The sequence below is a fragment of the Vollenhovia emeryi genome, unplaced genomic scaffold (genome assembly GCF_000949405.1).
Source record: "Vollenhovia emeryi isolate VEMERY1.0 unplaced genomic scaffold, V.emery_V1.0 DF939128.1, whole genome shotgun sequence".
Lineage (NCBI taxonomy): Eukaryota > Metazoa > Arthropoda > Insecta > Hymenoptera > Formicidae > Vollenhovia > Vollenhovia emeryi.
Window position 1 is genome coordinate 854,201 of NW_011967238.1, and position 15,083 is coordinate 869,283.

At 41.3% G+C, this 15,083-nt stretch overlaps 3 protein-coding genes across 8 annotated transcripts in view; 2 read left to right on the forward strand and 1 right to left on the reverse strand.

Annotated features, from left to right (window-relative positions):
* Positions 1 to 272: 272 nt before the first annotated feature.
* On the forward strand, positions 273 to 9,192 carry LOC105568549 (importin-7). Of its 4 annotated transcripts, XR_001009437.1 has the most exons (21): positions 273 to 506; positions 1,338 to 1,419; positions 1,501 to 1,651; positions 1,752 to 1,910; positions 1,981 to 2,137; positions 2,225 to 2,415; positions 2,505 to 2,678; positions 2,751 to 2,896; positions 2,970 to 3,133; positions 3,245 to 3,364; positions 3,489 to 3,815; positions 3,921 to 4,107; positions 4,624 to 4,847; positions 4,925 to 5,017; positions 5,110 to 5,336; positions 5,464 to 5,669; positions 5,733 to 6,005; positions 6,098 to 6,241; positions 6,370 to 6,467; positions 8,209 to 8,392; positions 8,483 to 9,192. XR_001009437.1 is itself a non-coding variant. In XM_012024296.1 (20 exons), exons 1-19 carry the CDS (start codon positions 333 to 335, stop codon positions 6,435 to 6,437), a joined length of 3,267 nt encoding a protein of 1,088 aa, XP_011879686.1. In that variant the 5' UTR covers positions 273 to 332; the 3' UTR covers positions 6,438 to 6,467; positions 8,483 to 9,192. The 4 variants fall into 4 exon arrangements, 3 of the variants coding, with proteins under 3 accessions (XP_011879686.1, XP_011879685.1, XP_011879684.1); XM_012024296.1 differs by lacking the exon at positions 8,209 to 8,392; XM_012024295.1 differs by having other exon boundaries at positions 8,209 to 9,190.
* A 23-nt stretch (positions 9,193 to 9,215) lies between these two features.
* LOC105568550 (NEDD8-conjugating enzyme Ubc12) lies at positions 9,216 to 11,986 on the reverse strand. Its single transcript, XM_012024297.1, has 4 exons — positions 11,696 to 11,986; positions 11,512 to 11,606; positions 11,123 to 11,329; positions 9,216 to 10,836 (listed from the first exon to the last, which is right to left on the reverse strand). Exons 1-4 carry the CDS (start codon positions 11,796 to 11,798, stop codon positions 10,696 to 10,698), a joined length of 546 nt encoding a protein of 181 aa, XP_011879687.1. The 5' UTR covers positions 11,799 to 11,986; the 3' UTR covers positions 9,216 to 10,695.
* Positions 11,987 to 12,785: 799 nt separating this feature from the next.
* Positions 12,786 to 15,083, forward strand: part of LOC105568555 (putative serine/threonine-protein kinase PRKY) — a 50,457-nt gene continuing 48,159 nt past the window's right edge. Inside the window, exons 1-8 of one of the 3 annotated variants that reach the window (XM_012024317.1) lie at positions 12,786 to 12,880; positions 13,040 to 13,271; positions 13,416 to 13,513; positions 13,625 to 13,892; positions 13,974 to 14,058; positions 14,134 to 14,241; positions 14,602 to 14,760; positions 14,918 to 15,006. In XM_012024317.1, coding sequence (XP_011879707.1) covers positions 13,215 to 13,271; positions 13,416 to 13,513; positions 13,625 to 13,892; positions 13,974 to 14,058; positions 14,134 to 14,241; positions 14,602 to 14,760; positions 14,918 to 15,006 — 864 coding nt within the window. In that variant the 5' untranslated portion in view covers positions 12,786 to 12,880; positions 13,040 to 13,214. Of the gene's footprint in view, positions 13,272 to 13,415; positions 13,514 to 13,624; positions 13,893 to 13,973; positions 14,059 to 14,133; positions 14,242 to 14,601; positions 14,761 to 14,917; positions 15,007 to 15,083 lie in introns of all 3 variants that reach the window. The other 2 variants (XM_012024318.1, XM_012024316.1) reach the window with 2 other exon arrangements.

Consider the following 15,083-nt stretch of genomic DNA (forward strand, 5'->3'; position numbering starts at 1 on the left):
CACAAATCTTTCCACGAAACAGACAGTTTTAAGTGCAAAAGGTGCGAAAGTGCAGAATCACTCCAGCATCCCCTTAACGCATTTGATTGGTCTATGGACAAATGCACAAGGAAATGGATAGAAAGGGCTGACGCGCACCGCGGGGTCCGACGACGTCGCGCCGTTGGAAATCGCGCCCCTCTCGCTCGCGGCGAGAGCGCCGCGGCCGCGTGTTTCGCGAGAACCGGATGCGACGATTCAAAAGTTGCTCCACGAACGCCGCCATGTTGTTGTGTCACGTGACCGCACGGCCAGGCAGCCAGGCCGAGAGAGCAAGAGCAGCAGTGAGGTGAATGCGCCGGGTCAGGTCCGGTGCTGGGAAAGTCGATCGCAAAAATTCAGGCGTCCAATTAGCACTAGGCGAGCCGAGGCGGCCCGGAGCGATGGACGCGCGTAAGCTCACGGAGCTGCTGCGGGCGACGATCGACCCCGCGCAGCAAAAGGAGGCGGAGGGGCAGCTCACCCAGGTAGGGAATCCGCGCGCGCGGGCGAGCAAGCGAGCGAGCGAGCGAGGCCCGTCCGCGGGAGAAAACGTGCTCGGCGCGATTTCGTCCGGCGGGAGCGGCGGGGGGGGGGGGGGGGGTAGGCGGAGGACTGACTTCCGAGCGGCACCTCGGGAACATGTGGGGTCCGGTCCCGTCCCGCCCTCGGTCGTGCCCTCGCGCCCGGGGCCCTTTGCCGTTTCGCGCGCACGTGCGCGAGATCGCGGGCAGACGCGTCCCCGCCGAGAGGATAATGCCGGCGTGCTCGTCACCGTTCCCGCCGCCGCCGCAGCCCCCGCCACCGTGATTGGGAGGGGGAGGGGGGCGGCTCTACTCTTCTCGGCGGACGCTGCGATCCTCGTCGCCGCGGAGCGAGCTCCGGCGAGCTCGGCCCGCGTCGACGGAGGCCTCCGCGTGGGGCCACACGGCACCCTTTGTCTCGCTCGCTCGCTCGCTCTCGTCGTACGACAACGCGGCCCGCTAACCTCTCCTCGCGCCTTTGACCCTCGACATGGAACGTGCTCCTCGGGATTGTTCCCCATATAGCCTTGTACGTCGCGTTTTAACGCGCCCTGTCCTTCGGCGAAATTGTCCCGACATGGCCGGTAATTTTGCCACTTTTATGCATACCGTTGCATTACTTTTATGTATCTTTCCTGTACATGTGCGGTAACGTTCGCGTTACCTATTACTCGTGCACTCTATATGCTCTGCAAATTATCACGAGTTGTAGAACTGCGATGATATCAGAGCGATGATAGCGCGCGGCGATGGTGAGCAATGAGGCGGTACGATGTGTATGCTTGAATTTTTCAGATTCACAAAATTATCGGCTTCGCGCCGTCGCTCCTGCAGGTGGTAATGTCAAACGAAGTCGATATGCCCGTCAGGCAGGCCGGTAAATATTTGTTTGATGTGTAACACCAAAGACAAGGGGCAGATCGTGATGCAAACACATGACGTTTCGTTGTTTTTGTAGGTGTAATTTATCTAAAAAATTTAATTACTTCAAATTGGGCCGACAAGGAAGTGGACGGTGGGCCCATAGAATTTAGCATTCACGAGCAGGATCGTGCAATGATACGCGATGCCATAGTAGACGCTGTGGTACATGCCCCAGACTTAATTAGGCAAGTTGCGCTCCGACTTGTATTAATAAAAAGTATATATATATATACACATATATGTGCATAATAAAATTGTCCTTGCCTGTCTGTATTGTATGTTTAGAGTACAATTAGCAATGTGCATCAGTAATATAGTTAAGCACGACTTTCCCGGACGATGGACACAAATAGTGGACAAAATTACAATATACCTTCAGAATCCAGATGCTTCGTGTTGGCCTGGTGTTCTCCTCGCGCTGTATCAGCTTGTCAAAAATTTCGAGTACGTTTAATCGCGAGCCATCGGTATTCTGTTATGTAGAAAAGGATTTCATAATGCTTCTCGTAACTAGGTACAAGAAAGCAGAAGAGAGGGGACCATTGAACGAAGCGATGAACTTGTTATTCCCTATGATCTACCAATTGATATTACGCTTATTGCCAGATTCGTCCGAGCAGTCTGTCCTGCTTCAGAAGCAGATATTGAAAATTTTCTTTGCGCTCACACAGGTATGCAAGGATTATAGATGCGACGTCTTGTAGATATGATACTCGTTGAAAAACATCTTTAAACTCAACGATTGTACATCTCCGCAGTACACGCTTCCCCTTGACCTTATTTCGAAAGAGATATTTTCACAATGGATGGACGTAGTAAGACAAATAGCCGACAGACCGGTACCGCCGGAGACTAATAACCCAGATCTTGATGATGACGAACGCCTGGAACTGCCTTGGTGGAAATGTAAAAAGTGGGCGTTGCATATTTTACACAGAATGTTCGAGAGGTAATTAAAATCACTCGTTACTCGTCAAAGCTAACGAAGGTAACGAACGCAGAGAGATTTACATACTGATTTGGCGCTGTTAATTGCAGATACGGCAGTCCAGGAGGTGTGACCAAAGAATATAACGAATTCGCCGAATGGTACTTGCAAACCTTCAGTGCTGGTATTCTCGAGGTTCTTCTAAAGATCTTGGATCAATATCGTAGAAAAATTTATATCTCCCCTAGAGTAATACAGCAATCAATCAATTATATCAATCAGGGGTAAGGATCTGTATGTTAATGAGGGTTTCCTCGGACCTCGCAAGGTTTACTAAACGTGATAAACTTCTCTAGAGTGAGCCACGCGTTTTCTTGGAAATTTTTGAAGCCTCACATGTTTGAAATCATACGCGACGTTTTATTCCCCATTCTCTCGTATTCTGCCGCTGATGAGGAACTGTGGAATACCGATCCGTACGAATACATCAGAGTAAAATTCGGTAAATTCAAGTCAATCATATAGCGCATTGACGTAAATGTGAAGAGCTTTGCTTACCAGTGATATTTCCACAGATATTTTCGAAGATTTTGTATCGCCGGTAACGGCAGCGCAAACTTTGCTGCACTCGGCGTGTCGAAAGCGAAAGGATATGCTACAAAAAACGATGCAGTTTTGTCTAGAGGTATTAACTAGTCCAAATGCAGACCCAAGGCAAAAAGATGGCGCGTTACATATGGTGCGTTTATGAGAAACTTGTACTATCTGAACTTTTTATGTTTAATAATATTTTATCATTTTGGCACGTTGTGTTTTATGTGTCGTTAATGTGAAATTATATTTTATTTAGATTGGCAGTTTAGCCGACGTTTTGTTAAAAAAGAAGGTTTACAAGGAACAAATGGACAAGATGTTACTGCAATATGTATTTCCCGAATTCAATAGTCCCCATGGACATATGCGAGCAAGGGTAAAAAAAATGCTTAAATTATTATTACGTAATATTATATCTGAATATATATTAATTAGTATATGTATATGTAATACTAAATATTATATTTAATGCAGCAACAATGACTAATTATTTTTTTCAGGCCTGCTGGGTGATGCACTACTTTTCGGAAATCAAATTTAAATCGGAACAAATTTTAGTTGAGGCAATCAGTTTAATTACAAATGCTCTTCTGACAGATCATGATTTGCCTGTTAAAGTTGAAGCGGCCATAGCGCTCCAGATGATGCTTTCGTCACAATCAAAGGCTCAGAAGTACATCGAACCATTAATTAAACAGATAACACTCGAATTGCTGACGATTATAAGACAAACTGAAAACGACGATCTGACGAGTGTTATGCAGAAGATTGTCTGTACATACACTGAGCAACTAGTTCCGATCGCTGTAGAAGTCTGTCAGCATTTGGTAAGAAGTTTGATAACTTTGTAATATTGCAAGAAAGATTATGCGAATATATAAAGTAGAACACTATTGTGTTGTATGACAATAACATACGTATTCTTTATCCAGGCTGCTACATTTAGCCAAGTGCTTGAAACAGATGAAGGCAGCGACGAGAAGGCAATAACAGCAATGGGCCTCCTGAACACAATAGAAACATTACTAACGGTAATGGAGGAACAGCCCCAAATCATGTCGCAACTTGAACCGATTGTCCTCCAAGTAGTAGCTCACATCTTTGGACACAGTGTAATGGGTATGTTCTTTCACATTCAAATTTCCATTCTTTGATAAGGGATTTGTCATTACTAGAATTTAATAAGACCCCGGCATGAATTTGGGGTCTTTTTAATAATTTTCATATTCTTTGTCGCACTTGAGTAAAGTTTAAGTTTCCTTATCGGTACAATATTTTCTAGTTAAATATGTATATACATATGTGAGGTAATAGAATCGGGATTTGAACTCGGGTTTCTTTTCTGGTAGTTTATTGTTTTGCAATAATCTATCATCCCGCAAATTTTTATTATTATCCGACTAATTAGTAACGTGATAAAAGTAATAATGACAGAGATATTTCAATCTGTTCAAAACTCAGTTTCACGTCAAGTTTTTTAATTTTGTTTTTGATTTTTAATATGTGTTAAATATTTTTAATGTTTATATATTTTATGTAATATTTTCTTTTATGTACACAATATAGATTTGATATGTACTTCTCTTGTATTATTATATTAAGAGCACATTAATAAAAATGGCTTTTCTTAATCAGAATTTTATGAAGAAGCGTTATCGCTAGTTTACGACCTAACGGGTAAAGGCATATCTGAAGACATGTGGAAGGTCCTAGAACTCATGTATCAACTCTTTCAAAAAGATGGTTTTGACTATTTCACTGACATGATGCCCGCGTTACATAATTATATCACAGTCGATACTCAGGCGTTTTTATCGAATGAAAATCACATTCTTGCTATGTTCAACATGTGTAAAACTGTAAGTACCAAGGAAAGATTCCGTCAATGTGCAAGCACTATTACTGTTTACACAAGACATTACTTTCTATGTTATAGGTATTGACTGGTGATGGTGGTGAAGATCCAGAGTGTCATGCTGCCAAGTTACTAGAAGTTATAATTTTGCAATGTAAAGGACATATAGATCAGGTAATGTACAAAATTACATGCGCAAATGAGTCTAATTGCCGATAATCTACGAGGTAATATGACGTAATACGAAGAAACTACTTAAATTTCAGTGTATACCATCACTTGTGCAATTAGTTCTTGAGCGCCTAATGCGCGAAGTTAAAACTTCAGAGTTGCGAACGATGTGTCTTCAAGTAGTTATTGCCGCTTTATATTACAATCCAGCGCTCTGTCTTGAAACAATGGATCGATTGCAAAGAAACTTCGATCAGTCGACGGAGCCGCTTGCTTCACGTTTTATCAAGCAATGGATCAACGACACTGATTGCTTTTTGGGGTATATATGTATATTTTTTATTATATAAGAAAATTCTAATACGAAATTATTAAAATACTAGCAAGATATAAAAGTTTGCAGTATTAATTTTTGTATTTGTAACACGAATTACGTAACTTTTCCACAGCTTGCACGATCGTAAATTATGCGTTCTTGGACTGTGTACATTAATCAGTATGGGACCTGCGAGACCAGCTGCTGTTAACGAATGCGCAACGCAGATTATTCCATCCTTAATCTTGCTGTTTGAAGGTTTGAAGAGAGCGTATGCTGCTAAAGTTACAGACGGAGACGACGATGACAACGACGAGGACGAAAGTGATATTGACGAAGGTGAGCGTTTTGTACGTAAATGATAATGAATATGACGAGCTGATTAACTTTGATAATTTTTAGAGGTTTTATCATCCGATGAGGACGACGTCGACGAAGCCAATCAAGAGTACCTCGAGAAATTGCAGGATAAGATAACACGGACGTCTGCCCAACATGGCTTTAACGTTAATGCGACTATACAAGACGGTCATGGTGATCACAGGTCAGATGACGATGACGACGACTCAGACTACGACGGTAATGAGGAGACTGCTCTCGAAAGCTATACTACACCCCTAGATTCAGACGATTCTAATCAAGATGAATATGTTGTTTTCAAGGAAGTTATACAAAGTAAGTATCTAAAAGTAATACTCGAGATAAATTAATTTCAAGATGCGCGTTATAGTCAACACACATTTCATATATTTCTTATTTATAACTAGATATTGAAAGAACCGACGTGACCTGGTATAGAGCCTTAACGAGTCTTCTAAGCCCTGAGCAAGAGAAAGCTCTACAAGAAATTATTCTTTTGGCGGATCAGCGCAAAGCAGCTTTAGAAAGCAAAAGGATCGAGCAGAGTGGAGGTAAATTCATGCTTTTTAATAATTGAGAATTAATCTTGATTGCTATATTAGAAATTAATCTGTATACCCGTTCATTTTAATTGTATTATTTTATCTGTATAAATCTAAAATCCTTTTAAATGTTCTAGGATATGTCTTTCACTCACAGACTGTGCCCACCTCATTCAACTTTGGTGGAACACCTTTAAGTCGATAAAGACTTGTAATCATTTCAATTTTAGATTAAGTAAGTAAACAAATTATACTGAATCTGGATCGGATATTTGTAGCACATGATTATTACTATATGACCATTTGGAAAATACGCATTTCCTATTTACTATTTTTGTGTAAACTAATTGTACATTACTAAGACTATCCAACGGTCTTACTTTAATAATGACACTAAAATTTTATCTTTACGAAATCAGTCTTGTGCATACTATTTTATTAAGAAACGGCAGATTTGCTTCTTGGTTCATCGTGTGCAGCTGTGTATTCCCCTTTACACATTTATTATGTATAACAATTAAATTTTCGATTGAAGTGAAATATTCCTTGTCTAGCAAGCTGTAATACGTTTTCTTGACAATTTGGAATTACTTTGAATTATACTATTATTGAAACACTTTACTTTCAAAATATTCTTGGTTGAGAAAATTTCATCATAACTTGCTAGATATACGTACTCATATGAAATATATACTTAATCTCGATGGTTTGAATTAAAAAATCTTTTAGCAGAAGAAAAATCGCTTAAGATTATAAAAATATATGTTACAAAATTATATTAAATTGTTGGTATAAATATATCAAACGAAACCTTTTGAGTACATGTATAACTATGTTATTCGATGTTATTAACAGTTAGTTCGATAAAACATCATGCTGTACGCTCTCCAGATCTATTTACGAATTGCTATCCTCCTGAAAAAAGAAAAATGTAACTTGTCACGATTACTAGACATAATTTGCAAAACTGCGTTGCCTATCAGAAAATATTTAGATAAGAGTAATTTAGATTTCTAAATAAACACTTTTTTTCAAGTCTTTGTTTAAATGTATATTGTATTATATATGGTCAAACAATTTTCTGCAGTTACCGATCACTTTACATAAATCCCAGCACAGCTTGCTTTATTTTGAAAAAGTTCTGCCATAGTTTACGCTGTCCAAACTGTACTCTGAAAGATGGAGCTGCACCAATGGTATAATAAGGCACTTTGAATAGTTTCTGCAAATGTAACAAAGTGTTTACCATCTTAAGTCTTCTGGACTAATATCCATACTGTATTATAAGAGATATTAACAAAGAACACGATAAATCTGAGCAGAGCTCTTTCTTTCACGAGGTATTGTAATTACGTAGGGCGAACTCGGAACAGAAATAAACTATAAATATCAGAGCCCAAAATGATAAAGGCGTACAAAGAAGAGGTGTTCTGTGCTGTGGTTAGTGAAATGATTACTGCACAAGAGAGTGCTTTTTATATCGGAAAGCAAAAGGACGCATTTGTCAATTATGTGTCGCTTGAGAATATAAATTGTGATTTTGTATTTAAGTCCAAGAGTTTGTACTAAAGTGTTATTTGGTAGTGAAACTAGATTGTCGACCTTTTGTTGATAAGGATATATGCTTTTTTATGATATATACTCGACCAAACTTTTATTCTGTTTATCGAATACGAGGCTTATCTGTTTTTCATATAAAGCTGCAAGAAATTGCTGTGCAATAATTTTCATCACGTTTTAATCCACAAATTTAGTTTTTCTGAGGAAGATTTTGTATACAGGGTGCATGCAAAAAATACAGCGGATAGTATAGAGAAATGATATAAAATAAATTAACTTTGTTTAAAGTTAAAGTCTAACGATATAAAATATCAATAAGTAAAAAATATAGAAATGTATGTGTATTGCTCAATATTTTTTAAATATACGTTATACATAATGCGCACGTCTCTTTCGAAACGTCTCACGAATTTCAGAAAGCCAGGGATACTTTGCATGTGACAGAATTCAAATTATATGTATATACATATATTTTATACTTTATAAAATTCAAATTGTTTCGTACGTTAGAAAAAGTTGTATGATCGTGATCAATACATTACACGATACTTCTAATTGAGAAATAAATCTAATTGATACGTCAATAATAAAAGAAAAAATGTTAGTATGCACACATCATGATATTAAGAAATTATTTTTCCAACGTGATCGATTATATTTCAATAAATCTTTCGTAATTTTCTTTTGCAGTGCCCTGCTTTTAGATTGGCTCCTTTGGAATTGTCTCTATTGATTTCTTGCAGTGTTTATCAGAGATACATGTACAGCATAAAAGCGAGTTTTAGTATCGTATCTATTTTATAAACAGTACGACGCAATCAAATAAAGATACCATCGCTCCTCGCACTGTAATCCGAGCTCGCGACCCGTCATTTGGTACGGTTGAAATCTTTGCATGAAATGAGAAGAGGTTTATTGATTGCGTCAGTTTTCAATGAAAAATGTTTTAAAAAAAGTGCCTTGAGACGTTGACGCGCAGACGGGACCTAAATTAAAGAATACAGCAAAATAAGCTGTAGGTCGGAGTGAGGCCAGGACACTTCTCTAGTTTCTAAGTTCTATAAGTACTGTATTAAAGAATAATAAATTAATAACTGATAGAGAGAAGAGACGAGAAAGCTGTTCCTTTGCTCTTTAGGATACGAATCGTAACTTCTTTGTAACGAATATTTACCACACACACATATATACACATACACACACACATTCTCTCCGTAGTTTTTATATAATGAATAAAATAAATTATAAATAATCGTAGCGGCGACAAGTCTTATAATAAAATCACATATACGCTTAAGTCTTGATATTGTATAAACTGATACGAGGTAAGATAATTATACTGGTGCTTTAATATACGGATGAAGTTTATAGAAACTTCGTTATTAAACTGAAAATGTAGTATCTGTCTTGTATCTGTCATTTATTTATTTATCCAAGACCTTTATTTCTCAAGTTTACAATATGTTTTGTGGAATAGCATTTAGCTCTTTCTTATAATTTGTGTCTAATTAAACATATTTTGTAAACAAAATAATACGCAATTGTAATTTGGAATTCACAAGCATAGATTATGTTTTAAATTGAAAGTTTAGAAAGATAGTAAAGTTAAACTTTATTATAATATAATTTGTTGCTAAAAGATGAGTAAACAAAGTATCTTTCGTACATACTTGTGTGGATACAATTACTCTCCTTAATTATCTTTTATTCTTTCACCAGCGATTATACATATTTTACTATTATGAATTCCAAAATTTATACAGATTAGAGAGAGAGAGAGATATATATATATATATATACGACGTTACCTAAATATTCTGATTTATACATCAATACAAGAGCAAGTAGCAGAAAGAAGTATCGGTGGCACATTTTAACACACTTTATTACATAAGTATCTTTGTGATTCTTGCATTATGAATTTTGTCTAAACTACATTGAGATATGCTCAATTATTTTATAATAGACTGTACAAGCGTGATGTTCAAAATATACTTTCCAATATTTCTAGTAATTATGGAGTACGATAATAAATTAAATTTTGTAGCATGATAAATTTCACAATTTTATTATAATCTCATAGTTGTTAGCGACTGCTGTAAGATGCTATAAGGTTTGTACTTGTACGCAAAGCAAATCAATTTCCTCGCTTAGTGTGAAATAAATTCGGTTTCATAAAAGGACATCGGACCGTTATTTTCACGTACTCTACAACGAGACCTGTTTTGTCGGGAATAAAAATTGCTGCTTGCGACAATCGAAACAAAATACTTGCAGTTTTGTAACAGCCTTATATTCCATTCTCAGTCAATACATAAGTTACTTGTACATATATTCAAATGAAAAGCAGATTTTGATAGATGCTACGGTGAAAAGTCATTATGAAAATGGGTTATGCCTCCTAGAAAATAAATATTTCATAAATTAAGGGGTACCTATAAAACCACAAAACAAGTTTAAAAATTCGGGATCCAGAAACAGTCTAATTTCGGGTCCAGAATTGTATGCGGCACAATCAAATATCTCGCATCGTAACATCTATTATCTGCCGAATGTCAAACTATAATTCTACGATCCCTTCAACACTGCACTTCAAATTCACTAAAATAATGCCATGGCCAATAAACATTTCTGGTAATCATCGAAAACGGTGAACGACACATTTAATTCATGCACCCTATCCCCCCCCCCCGTCTCTACCCCAGGTTTGCTAAAAAAAAAGTGTTTTCCAATTAAATGTATATAGGCCTGGCAAGAAACAAAGAAAGTAAATATGTTAATGTTATCACGCAAGTGACAATGAGGACACCGTGTGGTCCTACATCCATTCCGTAGTTTAGGATGTCTTCACCTATAGTGAGTCCTTAGAGAAGCGTGTACAGTATTGACAGCGAGGCACTGTATCACTTGAGACACCGTTCGAAATAATAGGATCCTACGTAACCACCGCGCATCGCTTTCGCTACGTTCTGCTCGAAAGCCCTTCTGTTGTTTTGTAGAACCTCGGCCGCATCCTTATTCAATGGGTCCTCAGGATTTGGTTCCTACCAAAATATTTATTCTTCTCAACTCGAATAAAAAGCAATTGGGACGTGCATAGTCATACTTGTTGGAAAGATGTTATTACAGGTCAAGTTCTACATATAAACTTTGTTATTAATAAAAAATCTCATCCACCACACATATGTATTATATATACATGTATACGTGTGTATTTATGTGCACAAATAATTCTAAAGTTTACAATTTCTCTCATGTGGTAGAAATACAGTTGTCATGTTTCAACACATCGCAAGCAAGAAACAGAAATGGTAGCAGAGTTAAACGTACTAGGAAGAGATACTGGAGACCATAGACGATGGAATTGATCGTGAGCACAGGCTTCCAGTCTTCTCTCAAGATATTGAGGCACACATTACCATCCAAATCGATATTAGGATGATAAACCTGAGTCTCGCACTTTACCTTAGGTGGCTCGTGCGGGTAATTGGGCCCGACTTTGAAACTAAATACGAACCTACCACCTTTGTAAAATCCCTGAAACAGTTAATAAACCTTGAAATCATCCAAAGGACACGAGATCACTGCCAATGTTGACGGTAGCTATCGTCGTTTCGCCGACAGTGGCAATCTCGAGTTTCCCGCGGGACGACGGAAAGTGGCGTCGACCTGATCGACCGTGAGGACCGCAAGGAGCTCCGGGAGGAGCGTTTACTTACTTCATCCGGGCAGATGATTAATTTAAAGCTTAGCAAATCGTCGGGATCCGGGAATTCCGTGCCGCACGTTTTCGGGAGATTGAGCTCGTTTATGTCTGTAAAAGAAAAGGGAACACGTGAGAGGGGGACAAAACCAACGGGCCGGACGCGTCGCGGCGACGATTTCTAGCAACGTGCTCCGAACCTTTCGTGATCCTCAGCTGTGCCGCGGACGCCTTTTTCTGGGTGCCAGCCTTGGGTGACTCGCCATCTTTTTTCGCTTGTTTCAACGAGAATAGCTTGATCATAATTAAATCGCGCGTTTGACGCCGGCGCGGGCTGACATGCAAGTGTCTCGGGCACGGGCCGCGACTGCGGGCGGCATACAAAAATCGCGTCTGAGAACCCCACGATTTTTTGACACCACGGGATCAATCGCACGGTTGGTCCCGCAAAGAGTCGCACGCAACACGCACAGGCGGCGCTAAAGCGGCTAGCGTCACGTGGACGGGCGCCCGTGAGCGCGCTGCTGTCACGGCGTCGCGACGCCGAGTGCTCTCCCTTTTCGCGCGTCGATAATCAACCCCCACCGACGGGACTCGCTTTAACCGCCGCGCTCGATTATCGACGGAGCCGGCCGCGCGGCCAAAGAGTTCGCGCCTCTGCCGGGAGGTGCCGCCACCAACGCCGTCGAGAGTCCGCAGGATCGCGGTCGCCTTTTTCCCCCGGTAAGTTCCCGCGCGTTTCGCGACAATAATTGCGCGTAAAAGGGCGAGCCGTTACTCGCGACGTAATCTCGCGTAGTTTCTGATGAATGTCGCGCGAAGGGAATCCAGGAGATCGTCTGGTAAGCCGCGTTCCGATATTCCGTGCACAAGCACTCGTCGGTCGATGTTGAAACGACGTCGAGTCGACTTCGAGGCGTGTTTGCGGCGTCGAGTGAGCCGCAAGCCTAATACGGCGGCTCCGCGATTGCTTTGTAACGTAAGGATTGCACGATCTTCAAGTACGAGAACTACGAATACGGCGTGCAGATATTTTGCGCGTGCAATTACGATCGTCCAGGCCGCCCTCATTGCGCAGGTCCGCGGGCGACGGTTTCGCGCCTTTATTGCACCCGAATCCGCGTTCCCGTGACTCTCCGCGGCTTCGCCTCCCGACGCTCGCGCAGGCGTATGTTTAACTTTCAACGCTCGGCGATGGATTACAGCCACGCTACACCGGCGAAAATCATCCTAACGAGATTACGGGCGCTTTGTGTGCGCAAGATATTTGAAAGCGTTTCGCGACCCTTCACGTGACTCGCCCGCCTGCGCACTGCGCATGATCGTCGCGCGGTCGCGTCGCTGCGGGATAAAATCCTGCGTAATTTTCGACGATTCATCGCGCGGTAAGTTTGCCAGCCCGCCGTTAACGCGATCCGCGCCGCACTCGACAATTCTCGGCGCGGCGCGTCCCGATTGCTCGTAATAATTAATAATTGTTTTACTCGGACTTTTCGGTGGCGTGCGAAAGTAACGATGGCCGTGCGCGCCGCGCTTGTTTGCAGGGTTTTCACGCCCGACGACGGTACGCGCGGGCAGCGAGCTGGCGGTCACGCGAGAGGCCCGTTAATTTCGGGATAACTCGACGGCGGAATGATTTGCCGCGCAGCGCCGCGCCCGAGTCGCCGCAAGCCCGTCCTTTGAGAGGATCGACGGTCGACCGAAGCACCTGTCACTTGGATGGGCAACTCCAACGCCAAGAGGAGCTATCATAATCATCACAAGTATGATAGTCAGGTGGGTGTTGTTTTAGAGAGTCCGGCAATCTAACCTAACCTAACCCTAACCTACCATAAATTACGTCCTGGTGAAAATGCGTTCCGCGTTTGTGCGTCGCGCTGCGATTGAATGCACGCTGAGGGCGATATTGTTAATTTACAGTACAGCCTCAGTGACTTGCTCGGTGGGAGCTGCGTCAACAACGCGACGGCGCAGGCCACCCGCGAGGAGGCGAGTTGGTCCCGCGCTTCTCACAGAAGGTAAACTCAATTTGGCAATAATTTGCTTGTGTTAGTGTGCGACAAACGCGGATTTCCCTACGTTTGTAGTATCGTGATTAGAGGAATTAAGCGTGCACTTGTTTACTTCAGTTGGACCAAAGGCGCTACGCAGGATATTCACGGATCTTCCAAGACGGTGTGGCCGATTCCGCGCTCCCAGTCGATATTTCTGCCAGAATTCCCGGCCAAGGTGGTGCCTTTGAAAACTGGATACGTCTTCTTGGATGTGATAGCTAAGGGTGCTTACGGACAAGTGTATAAAGTACAGAAACAAGAGACTGGTCAGGTCTTCGCACTGAAGGTGATCAGCAAAGCCATGATCGTGGCAGAAAACTGTGTCAAACAGGCCAAGGAGGAGGTGCGTACACGTGTGAGACTAAGCCGCTTCGCTAGATTCTATTGATTTTATATAATGAGAGATTCGACGTTTTATGTTTAGGCAGCGATACTGCGGATGGTTGGACATCACCCTTTCGTAGTCAATTCCGTCCACAGATGGCAAGGCAGGAAGACGTTATACATATGTATGTTTCTATCATTACAACGTTCAAGCCTCACTGTAGCTCTCGAATCAAACTGATCTAAATTTAACATTTCAGTGATGAATTATATCTCCGGGGGAGAATTATTTTCACTAGTCGACGTGTACGGCTGTTTGCCTGAGAAAGTAGTCAGGATATATGTAGCCGAAATTGCCTTAGCTATAGGTAAGAATATAATTCCAGCAAAGCCAACGGCACACGATACTGTTTTCCCTACCGGATTGCTTACGAGAGGATTTAGGCTTAAGGGCCTGAGCAGAATGACCGTCTTGCACTCTTGAGACAATGTTTTATGTTTTAAGTCTTTGTCTTAAAGTAACGCACAATAACTGTCCTGTGACTTAAGAATACAAGACAGCCATTCTGCTCAGGCCCTAAGTCATCAGATCTAAAACTCTGCGTCCTTATTGGTTCTCGCAAGCAATCCAGTAGGAAAAATGGTATCGTGTGCCGTTGGCTTAACTCCTTGTTGTTAATATAAGACTGGCATCTGTATCGTTGTACGAAAACGTATGTTGTATGTAGATTTTCTACACAACGCTGGTGTGGTACACAGAGATCTGAAGACTACCAATATTCTGCTCGATGAAGACGGCCACGCTGTAATTATCGACTTCGGTCTGGCCAAATGGTTGCATCGCACAGAACGAACCAACACATTCTGTGGGACGCCCCAATATATGGGTACGAGAATATACAAATATACAGTCGTAATAGCACATGTACATCGCAGCATGCAACTTGCTTAAAGTAACACAGATTGTTGATCGAATAACAATATAAGGTGTGCTTTCATGTCGTTTCGTTACACTTATGCAAATCTTTTAACATAACTTTCCAGCACCCGAAATCCTGAAAAGGGAATATTATGGACAGGAAGTCGATTGGTGGTCTCTGGGTGTATTGGCCTGCGTTTTACTCACAAATGAGGTACGTGATAGATTCCAGGTAGAAATTTATTTATTACTCTACTATATTTGTTTTAGGTTTTTCATTTTCTGGTTAAC